This window comes from Trichomycterus rosablanca, chromosome 8 (genome assembly GCF_030014385.1).
Source record: "Trichomycterus rosablanca isolate fTriRos1 chromosome 8, fTriRos1.hap1, whole genome shotgun sequence".
In the NCBI taxonomy this organism is placed as follows: domain Eukaryota; kingdom Metazoa; phylum Chordata; class Actinopteri; order Siluriformes; family Trichomycteridae; genus Trichomycterus; species Trichomycterus rosablanca.
In genome coordinates, this window is record NC_085995.1 from 39,160,135 (window position 1) to 39,172,648 (window position 12,514).

Genomic DNA, 12,514 nt, shown 5'->3' on the forward strand with positions numbered 1-12,514 from the left:
AGTAAAGCTGGGAGGATAAATGAGGGCTACCAACTGTGAGCCCGTGTTCCCTTAACACGTCTGAATGAACTTCCCCTGGCTTCTCCGGCGGGGGCGAGAGGGCGGCGGAAGAGGGGGGAAAGTGAGAGGTTGGGGGTGGGGTGGAAGGGGAACAAATGTGTACTTAGCCCCGTCAGACTTTTTTTTCTTTACAGTTCCGTGATCCATCACTAGTTTGCATCGTTGGTTTGTTTTGTCCTGGACGTCTGAGCGCTCTGTGTGACTCTGAAGGTTTATTTATTCGACCGAGCGCTCTGCTAACCCCGCGATCTGCGAGAAACTTCTCAGAGGGTGGTCGAGATCTGGATAAACAAAACCGCAGGCGGCTCCAAACACACCGGCGTTCAAAACTCCATTTCTGCCCAAAATAGCTTCATCAATCCACGCTTGGCTTGACGTTAGATGGAAAATATCGTGGTTAATCACATCCCGCCTCAAAAAAAATAAAAATACGCTCAGTTTATTGTTGTGCGAACAAATTGTTACGATTCCACGTGGGACTTTTAAACGCCGCTTCTGGCATGTTTGGCTCGGCCGCCAAGAAGTGACTCAGTTGGGATTTGGATCCACAATCCGAGCTAATGTTAGCAGGAATAGCCGTCCATCCGTCTGCTGGAACACGCTGGAGGTTAGGAAGCGGCGCGTGAGCTGTAGGCAGGAGCAAACCGCACTTCCGCAGGCGGACGGAAAAAATTAGTCATCTGGCGTGATGTGTTGCAGGACCCGTGTAGCGTGGACAGAACTAAACAGCTCTGAAATGACCAACATCAGTGCCCAGCCATACAAACATCCTTCTATTGGCTTAACAGGCAGAAATTCCCACTGACATACTGCAAAATCTTGTGAAAAGCACTTCTCAGAAGAGCGGCTGCCGTTCTAATACCGTTCGTTTTTTAAATGGGATGTCCAACGCCGTATAGAATATTTGAATAAAGCAGCACCGCCACACTCCATCGGAAACAACGGCACAGCCGGCGCAAAAGAAAAAAAGAAAGAAAGAAAGAAATAAAGAACAATTAAGAAAAGAAAAAGGAAGAAAGAAAGAAAGAAAGAAAGAAAGAAAGAAAGAAAGAAAGAAAGAAAGAACAATTAATAAAACAGAAAAAAGTAAGAAAGAAAGAAAGAAAGAAAGAAAGAAAGAAAGAAAGAAAGAAAGAAAGAAAGAAAGAAAGAACAATTAATAAAACAGAAAAAAGTAAGAAAGAAAGAAAGAAAGAAAGAAAGAAAGAAAGAAAGAAAGAAAGAAAGAAAGAAAGAAAGAACAATTAATAAAACAGAAAAAAGTAAGAAAGAAAGAAAGCACCATTAAGGAAAGCAAAGGAAGTAAGAAAGAAAAAGGAAAGCAAGCAAGCAAGCAAGCAAGCAAGCAAGCAAGCAAGCAAGCAAGAAAGAAAGAAAGAAAGAAAGAAAGAAAGAAAGAAAGAAAGAAAGAAAGAAAGAAAGAAAGAAAGAAAGAAGGGGGGAAAAACATTAAAAAACAAACAGTTTGTCTCATTGGAGGAGCTTTGAATAAAGCAGCACCGTCACACTCCATCGGAAACAACGACACAGCCGGTGCAAAAGCAGTTTTGCCTCTTCTCATGTGAACGTGCCTTTAGAATGAGTTGTGATATTGACAACAACAATCAAAACGATAAAGAAAAGACAAATCACGTAAACAAGAGAACCTGCAGCGTGTGGTATCTGATGCCAGGATCACAGCGCCAGCATCTCAGTCCTTCATGAGATAAACAAGCAGAATTTGGTCTGTTTCCTTTCACCATATCAAGTGTAAAATATCAAACAAGCCCACAGGTACAAGCACAGATACCATCCTGCCAGCCAGTCTGCTGCTTCACACGCCAAGCCAACATAATCGTCCAATCTAATCGCATTTCTCCCGAGCGTTTTGTTTACTTTAGACCATGCATTTCTGCCCGGGCCGTGCCTCGGCGACCGTGAATGCTACATTGTTCTGGGACTGGAGATCGGATCTGCTCGGATCCTCTGGCTCTCTGGGATTCTGGGATTCTTTCCGCCCCTTTCCCCTGACCTCACCCTCCTCCTCCTCCCCGTCCCACCGTCCTTCCTCCTCCGGCGTCCGGCGACGGGCTGTTGAGGAATAAAAGAGAGGCTCACGCTTCACCTGCAGCCCCGATGGACTGAAGTCACTGAGCTGTGCTATCGCTCCCCCATCAGACCTGAATTCACTTGGGTCTGAATGGAAACCATGGCTCGCTCCGGCTCGCTCCAGTCGGGAGAAGAAAAAAAAACACACAAGGAACGTCCGGATGCCGTCTAATGCCGGAGGATCGCGTTCTGGAAAACAAAGCCAGTCACGGCCTTTGAACGTCTCGCAGCTCCAGACCTGGTTTGGAACGCCGGAGGCGGGTTCAACAAAACGTTCCGGGTTTGGAAATTCAATGCAGCGGATTCAGAGAAACGAGGGCTGGAAATAAATGACCGTTCTGGTCTATGTGATCGATCAGGAGTGGACGCCAGGACCATTTTATCCAAATGTTTGATGATCTAGTTAGCTGGCGGTTAAGTGCGGTAATAAAGTCAGATTAGTGGGTGGCACATATCAATGTGTGTCCTGTGTACCTGGATTTAATACATTCTCCTTGCGTCTGTGTGGGTTTCCTACAGGTAGTCTGATTACCCCCTACCTTCCAAATATATGCCAAAGGTGAATTGGCTGCTCTCGATTGCACAGAGATGTGAGTTAGTGAGCAGAAATAAAGATACTTATTAACTTTTTTAATAATGTGACTAGCTGGCACAGACCAGGTGATGCTTCCCTACATTCTAAAACCATTCAGGAACCACACCAGTCTTGGAGAACCCAGTTAGGGATCGATTATAAAGAACCTCTTTTAAAATCCTGCTGTGAAAACCATGAATAGTTCTTCCTGGACATTAAAATGGTTCTTTTCAGCAGCTAATAGAAACGGTACTATAAAGGAAGAAACCTACGCAGAATTGCTAGTTGGCAGCTTTATGTTTAAGGATCGGACTGGACAGGAACTGTGTATCTGTATATTTTACTCAAAACCTGTGGCTAGCTGGGACAGACCAGGTGACCCCCCCCCCCCCCCCCCCCCCCCCACACACACACACACATTCTAAATCTATTCAAGAACCACACCACCCTTGGAGAACCCAGTAAAGGATCGATTATAAAGAACCTCTTTTAAAATCATGCTGTGAAAAACAATGAATAGTTCTTCCTGAACATGAAAATGGTTCTTGGGTGGCACTGTCGCCTCACAGCAAGAAGGTCCTGGGTCCTTTCTGTGTGGAGTTTGCACGTTCTCCCCGTGTCTGTGTGGGTTTCCTCCCACAGTCCAAAAACATGCAGTCAGGTGAATTAAAGATACAAAAAAAAATCATCAATGACTGTGTTTGACGTAAAACTTGTGAAATGATGAATCTTGTGTAACAAGTAGCTACCGTTCCTGTCATGAATGTGTGTAAAACATGACGTTAAAATCTTAATAAATAAATAAAATGGTTCTTTTTGGCAGCTAACAAAAACAGTACTATAAAGGAAGGAACCTAAGCGGAATTGTTAGTTGGCAGCTTTATGTTTAAGGATCGGACGTAGATTTAAAATATCTGAACATTACAGGAACTGTGTATCTGTATATTTTGCTCTGTGGCTAGCTGGCACAGACCAGGTAACCCCCCCCCCCCCCCCCCCCCCCCCCCCCCCCCCCATCCCCCCATGATAAATCTATTCAAGAACCACACCAGTCTTTGGAAGAAGCCAGTTAGGGATCGATTATAAAGAACCACTTTATGGGAGGGCAGTTGAGAGGGCAGTTGTAGCTTAGTGGTTAAGGTACTGGACTAATAATCAGAAGGTTGCCGGTTCAAGGCCCACTACCGCCAAGCTGCCACTATTGGGCCCCTGAGCAAGGCCCTTAACCCTCTATTGCTCAAAAATCGTGTTCAGTCATAACTGTAAGTCGCTTTGGATAAAAGCGTCTGATAAATGCCGAAAATGTAAATGTAAAATTGTGCAGTAAAAAACAATGAATAGTTCTTCCTGGACATGAAAATGGTTCTTGGCCCTGGGTCCTTTCTGTGTGGAGTTTGCATGTTCTCCCAGTGTCTGTGTGAGTTTCCTTCCTGAGCTCCGGAAACATGCAGTCAGGTGAATTAAAGATTTCTGTCATGAATGTAACCAAAGTGTGTAAAACATGACATTAAAATCCAAATAAATAAATAAATAAATAAAATGGCAGCTAACAGAAATGGTACTATAAAGCAGTGGACCCCAATCACCGGGCAGCGGAGCGGTGCCGGGCCGAACAGAAAGAATGAATAATTAGAGACGCTAAAAAAGCAGTTTTCACCGCTTCCATTTCGGGTGTTATTGTCTTATTGTCACCCCCGGGTAGGAGCAGCGTCTTGTTGCAGCGAAAAAAGCTCATTTTACATCATTTGTGAGCAGTATTATTAAATCCTCCCTTCACCGCCGGCCCGTGAAATTATATCTTATATGAAACCGGTCCGTGGTGCAAAAAAGGTTGGGAAACGCTGCTATAAAGGAAGGAACCTAAGCGGAATCGCTAGTTGGCAGCTTCATGGTTTAAAATATCTGAACATTACAAGAACTGTGTATCTGTATATTTTACTTAAAGTAGTTTTTTTAAGACTTGGAATATTAAATACATCGTCTATATCACAACGTTTCATTAAAACCTACACAGAACGTCATGCTTTTGTTACTTAACCATTCATATTGAGAAAGAATGTGTTTACAGCACCACTATGTACAAAGCATCGGTTTTACAGAGTGCCTCTACAGTGCCTCTAGTGGTCAAAAAGCACATAAAATAGCTTAAAGTGCTAAAATACAGGCAAGAAATGCAAATCGTCCACATCTAAAATGAGCTCGGAGTACATTTCTACTGGTTCTTTTAAGTAAACAACATTAAACTAGACTTCTAAGATTTGTTAGACATATTTTATTTGTTTCCTTTTCAAACTGTTGGACTGTTTTTACAACAACCAGCAAAACTAAATCTTGTATCTGTGATTTCTTGTTTTGGCCACATTTTGTCTTTGGCCTGTCAGTAATTGTTTAAGTATTTTAAAGCTGGGTCATCAGCTCACACTATACAGTATTCAAACAAAACTGTACACATGGGGTCACTAAATACCAAGTAAAAACATCTATAGGTTAACAAATCAACTGTACAAATGTATAACACATGGATTAAGATTAGGATTATCAAGCGCTTCACTCACCTCGAGCAGCTTCTGTCAGAAAGACAATATTAAAAACCACGAGAACAATCCACAGAAGTTCCATGATGGCAAAAACGGCGTCTGGTTTCTTCAGTCTGTGAACGAATTAAGAAAAGAAAAGCTTTAATAATGTGACAGTAATAATAATGGCCTGTACCAGGTACCAGGATGGTTCTAAAGAGTGGGCAGTGGAAGCTCAGCGGTTTAGATAATCAGAAGATCCATGGTTCAAGCTGCACCACTGCCAGCTTGCAACTCTTGAACCCTTGAGCGAGGCCCTTAACCTTTCACAGTTAGATGTCTGATGTTGTGGCTCATCAGTGTACGTTTATTCTAACTTCTTCCAGGCTTGTTTTGTTTGGTGGCTGTTCGTCATTTCATGCTATTGTATCACGTTTTAACGCCGCTTTAACCAGGTCAGGGTTGCGGTGAGTCCGGTTACCCAGAATCGCCAGGCACAATGCAGTAACACCCCCTGAACAGGACACCAGTCCATCACGGGGCCTAAGACATAGCCAACCATGTCTGTTTGTACACGCCAGAATGGCCGATAGCACCGCTGGGGATTCAGAGTATTACACATTTACACAGAATATTACACAACAGTGAGATTTTATTTGTTCCATTAGTGATATTAAAGATTAAAAATATGAATGTTCAAGAGGTGAAGATCTTTTTATGAGTTTTATGAATTATAAGAAAGATAATTCTATGTTTTGGAAAAATTTTAATCAGTAAAATGCAGCGATAATAAATAATTTTATCATCATCTACAATCTTTCCGTACACAGAGTGATACAGAGATGTAAGTATATTAATGGGAATATTTCAAATATTTGAGAATATTTCACATGGTGCCATAACCCGGCTCCCATAGGCATGAGAGTAAAACAGTAAGGGAGCTCTTACAACGTCAACATCAGCGTATTAAACGTATAATACGTGATAACATAATTTATCCATTTAAGCCTGATGTTGAATTACTGGATCTACTCATGAACCATGGGGGCCAATTTAGAAAAGTATGTGTGTGTATATAAGGAGCCAGTAAAAAGGTTTGGGAGCCAGATTTCCACGTGCCCTTCTCATGCTACAGAGCCTGTATGTGGAGTGATTACGTCCTTATCTCCATAAACAACAGAAAAAAGAGAAGGTATAAATGAAAAAAGCTGCTTTTTCCCCTAACAATTAAATAATCATAATAATTGTTCAATTAATTCAAAATAAGTATAAAGTTTGTATTATTTGGGTGCCCAGTAAGTAAACAGGTATGGAATTAAGTAAGTAAATCATATCATAATCACAGTGTAACCAATAAAGGTTTAAATACATCACAATATATACTGTATATACACACACACACACACACACACACACACACACACACACACACACACACATATATATATATATATATATATATATATAATCTGAGTTATATAGAATCTATATACAAATGTTAATTTTTGTTATATGTGTACACATATAATATATAAATATATATGCATATACATATTGTAAATCTCAGTTATATAGAATCTAATGTCTAAGTACAAAAATCTAAACACATAAATACAAAGTATATAATATATATATATATATTATACTGTAACGTTTTATATTATACATATATATATATATATATATATATATATATATATATATAGATAGATAGATAGATAGATAGATAGATAGATAGATAGAAAAGGTAAAATGTAAGGTTTTTATATATACATATATATATACATACATATATATATATATATATATATATATATATATATATATATATAACAAATAACAAATATATAATAATTAATAATAATAAGAATAAGAATAATAAGAATAATAAGAATAATAATAAGAAGAATAAATGTTATGAACCCACATAATCAAGACACTTTAGAAGGTAAAGTTTGTGTCACTGGGGTTCCCAGTACGTGAAATGTAATGAAATTAAATCTTTTATTCATACTAATCATGTTAAAACCGAAAACATTATAATAAATACTGAATCACATGCTTTTATTGATTAGATTTATGTCACTTTATTCAATTTATAAGATATAATAGAATTAAGCACAGGACAGGTCCATGATGCCATGCATGTAGCCTACAGTCTGTATGTTTAATAATACTGTTTAATACACTTTTTTATTTGTCTGAACATTTTAAATCAATAAAAATATGCAAAAATTTAATGAAGCAGCGAATGAAGAAACTCCAGCAGGTAAAACAAGGTGAAAGTAGAAAAGCTCTTAGTGCTGCCATGCATGTGCAGGTCTGATCCAGCTTAATATTACAAATAATAATAATAATAATATAAACGAAAGCTCAGATTTAAGACTCACCGACACTGTGGGAATTTGTGATCTGATTCTCAGTGCTGAGAACTTCAGGGCTCACATCTTTCCATGGAAATAAAGTTCAGCCAGTGTTGGGATTGAAAACGGAATCCAAAATCCACACGGTAAAGAATACACATCCAAAATCACTCCGTCCTGTAACTAATTCTGTCTTAAAGTGGTTTCTAAGTGTAAAAAGTGCAGATTTTATTCGCCTGACAGAATACAGAGTTCGGACCGTAACCGCTGCGCTATAAATCGCTCCAATCCCCTTCACTTCACTTCGGGTCAGTTCGGTTCCATTCGGGAAAGTTCGGCTTGAATCCACGAATCCGCTATTAAATCCCTCTTAATGTGCAGAAAGTCTATTAAACTGCGAATCAAAAGCTCCGGGTGCACCACAGCCGGACTCACCGTAACTGAGCTCTCCGTTAACTGATTATTGAAGCAACACACACACACACACACACACACACACACACACACTCCTGCGAATCCACATTGTTCAGTCCAGCCTTACTCCAACTTCCAACCAATCAGAGCACAGAACTCGGGACACAATTTATTTATAGTCCATAGTAGAGTAGGGTCCTGTCCCAAATCGCACCCCTTGTGGAAAGCAGAGCACTACATACACTATACCGATCAGCCATAACATTAAAACCACTTCCCTGTTTCTACACTCACAGTCCATTTTATCAGCTCCACTTACCATATAGAAGCACTTTGTAGTTCTACAATTACTGACTGTAGTCCATCTGTTTCTCTGCATGCTTTGTTAGCCCCCTTTGACCCTGTTCTTCAATGGTCAGGACCACCACAGGACCACCACAGAGCAGGTATTATTTGGGTGGTGGATCATTCTCAGCACTGCAGTGACACTGACATGGTGGTGGTGTGTTAGTGTGTGTTGTGCTGGTATGAGTGGATCAGACACAGCAGCGCTGCTGGAGTTTTTAAACACCTCACTGTTACTGCTGGACTGAGAGTAGTCCACCAACCAAAAATATCCAGCCAACAGCGCCCCGTGGGCAGCGTCCTGTGACCACTGATGAAGGTCTAGAAGATGACCGACTCAAACAGCAGCGATAGATGAGCGATCGTCTCTGACTTTACATCTACAAGGTGGACCAACTAGGTAGGAGTGTCTAATAGAGTGGACAGTGAGTGGACACGGTATTTAAAAACTCCAGCAGCGCTGCTGTGTCTGACCCACTCATACCAGCACAACGCACACTAACACACCACCACCATGTCAGTGTCACTGCAGTGCTGAGAATGATCCACCACCTAAATAATACCTGCTCTGTGGTGGTCCTGTGGGGGTCCTGACCATTGAAGAAAAAAAGTATGTAGAGAAACAGATGGACTACAGTCAGTAATTGTAGAACTACAAAGTGCTTCTATATGGTAAGTGGAGCTGATAAAATGGACAGTGAGTGTAGAAACAAGGAGGTGGTTTTAATGTTATGGCTGATCAGTGTATATATACATACTTAGGGTACTGGACTAGTAATCAGAAGGTTGCCACTGTTGGGCCCTTAAGCAAGACCCCTAACCCGCAAACGCTCAGATTGTATCAGGTCACAATGCTAAATGCTGTAATGCTGTAAATGTAATTGACTATTCCAAAACCATGAAAAATTAAATGAGGAACAGCAACAGCCTCCACTTTCTACAGCATTTTGAAACGCACCTATGGGGATTTGTGCCAATTTAAACCAACGAGGACGAGACGAGAGCTCTGTGCAGGTTGGAGGCATAGTATTTATTTTATGTCATTCATTTTATACACCTGATAGCAATGGGTGTGGCTGAAACACTACAACTGAATAAAAAGTGGGGTGTTCACATACTTTTGGCCATATAGTGTATCTCTAATCGCTTATCCTGTTTAGGGTGACGGTGGGTCTATGTTTAGGTTCGTATCTTGAGTACCTCCATGTCAACATGCCAAACTTCTATAAGCTTCTATAACCAATGGTAAGGATCAACCTCAAGTCCTCAGAACTAATGTGACTGTGTGGCAACTGCACCCATAGTACCACCAAATGGACACAGGGAGAACATAGCAAACTTCTCAGAAATAGTACCCAGAGAAAATCAATCCCCGCTTCCATGTTGCAGTGCAGCACCCACACCTACAGCTATCCTATCAGGCCATGATTGAAAAACCCTTCACTATATACTGGAGTGCCCTATAGGAGGAAAGTACTCTGAGACATGAGAACATACCAAACTCTTTACAGACAGTGATGGGAAGAAAGAATCAAACCCAGATACTCAGGACCTATATTTCTGTGTGCATTTACCAGCATATGTATACTATACATAAAATAGTGCTCTACATTGTACCCTATAAATAACTTAATGATATACATCGTATACCATAAATAAAATAGTGCTCTACATTGTACCCTATAAATAACTTAATGATATACATTGTATACCATAAATAAAATAGTGCTCTACATTGTACCCTATAAATAACTTAATGATATACATCGTATACCATAAATAAAATAGTGCACTACATTGTACCCTATAAATAACTTAATGATATACATCGTACACCATAAATAAAATAGTGCTCTACATTGTACCCTATAAATAACTTAATGATATACATCGTACACCATAAATAAAATAGTGCTCTACATTGTACCCTACAAATAACTTAATGATATACATCGTACACCATAAATAAAATAGTGCTCTACATTGTACCCTATAAATAACTTAATGATATACATCGTATACCATAAATAAAATAGTGCTCTACATTGTACCCTATAAATAACTTAATGATATACATCGTATACCATAAATAAAATAGTGCTCTACATTGTACCCTATCAATAACGTAATGATATACATCGTACACCATCAATAAAATAGTGCTCTACATTGTACCCTATAAATAACGTAATGATATACATCGTACACCATAAATAAAATAGTGCTCTACATTGTACCCTATAAATAACTTAATGATATACCTCGTATACCATAAATAAAATAGTGCTCTACATTGTACCCTATAAATAACTTAATGATATACATCGTATACCATAAATAAAATAGTGCTCTACATTGTACCCTATAAATAACTTAATGATATACATCGTATACCATAAATAAAATAGTGCACTACATTGTACCCTATAAATGACTTAATGATATACATCGTACACCATAAATAAAATAGTGCTCTACATTGTACCCTATAAATAACTTAATGATATACATCGTATACCATAAATAAAATAGTGCTCTACATTGTACCCTATAAATAACTTAATGATATACATCGTATACCATAAATAAAATAGTGCACTACATTGTACCCTATAAATAACTTAATGATATACATCGTACACCATAAATAAAATAGTGCTCTACATTGTACCCTATAAATAACGTAATGACATACATCGTATACCATAAATAAAATAGTGCTCTACATTGTACCCTATAAATAACTTAATGATATACATCGTACACCATAAATAAAATAGTGCTCTACATTGTACCCTATAAATAACTTAATGATATACAGTACATCGTACACCATAAATAAAATAGTGCTCTACATTGTACCCTATAAATAACGTAATGACATACATCGTATACCATAAATAAAATAGTGCTCTACATTGTACCCTATAAATAATTTAATGATATACATCGTACACCATAAATAAAATAGTGCTCTACATTGTACCCTATAAATAACGTAATGATATACATCGTACACCATAAATAAAATAGTGCTCTACATTGTACCCTATAAATAATTTAATGATATACATCGTACACCATAAATAAAATAGTGCTCTACATTGTACCCTATAAATAACGTAATGACATACATCGTATACCATAAATAAAATAGTGCTCTACATTGTACCCTATAAATAATTTAATGATATACATCGTACACCATAAATAAAATAGTGCTCTACATTGTACCCTATAAATAATTTAATGATATACATTGTACACCATAAATAAAATAGTGCACTACATTGTACCCTATAAATAACGTAATGATATACATCGTACACCATAAATAAAATAGTGCTCTACATTGTACCCTATAAATAACTTAATGATATACATCGTACACCATAAATAAAATAGTGCACTACATTGTACCCTATAAATAACGTAATGATATACATCGTACACCATAAATAAAATAGTGCTCTACATTGTACCCTATAAATAACTTAATGATATACATCGTACACCATAAATAAAATAGTGCTCTACATTGTACCCTATAAATAACGTAATGACATACATCGTACACCATAAATAAAATAGTGCTCTACATTGTACCCTATAAATAACTTAATGATATACATCGTACACCATAAATAAAATAGTGCTCTACATTGTACCCTATAAATAACGTAATGACATACATCGTACACCATAAATAAAATAGTGCTCTACATTGTACCCTATAAATAACTTAATGATATACATCGTACACCATAAATAAAATAGTGCACTACATTGTACCCTATAAATAACGTAATGATATACATTGTACACCATAAATAAAATAGTGCTCTACATTGTACCCTATAAATAATTTAATGATATACATCGTACACCATAAATAAAATAGTGCACTACATTGTACCCTATAAATAATTTAATGATATACATCGTACACCATAAATAAAATAGTGCACTACATTGTACCCTATAAATAATTTAATGATATACATCGTACACCATAAATAAAATAGTGCATTACATTGTACCCTATAAATAACTTAATGATATACATTGTACACCATAAATAAAATAGTGCACTACATTGTACCCTATAAATAATTTAATGATATACATCGTACACCATAAATAAAATAGTGCAC

The 12,514-nt window shown here is 37.9% G+C and overlaps 1 protein-coding gene across 1 annotated transcript in view; it reads right to left on the minus strand.

The window, feature by feature from the left end:
* Positions 1-7,700, minus strand: part of fgfrl1a (fibroblast growth factor receptor like 1a) — an 82,636-nt gene extending 74,936 nt beyond the window's left edge. The window contains exons 1-2 of the mRNA XM_063000183.1: positions 7,629-7,700; positions 5,278-5,372 (exon numbers count right to left, since the gene is read on the minus strand). Of these exons, the coding sequence (XP_062856253.1) occupies positions 5,278-5,341 (64 nt within the window). The 5' untranslated portion in view covers positions 5,342-5,372; positions 7,629-7,700. The remainder of the gene's footprint in view (positions 1-5,277; positions 5,373-7,628) is intronic.
* Between the last annotated feature and the right edge of the window lie 4,814 nt (positions 7,701-12,514).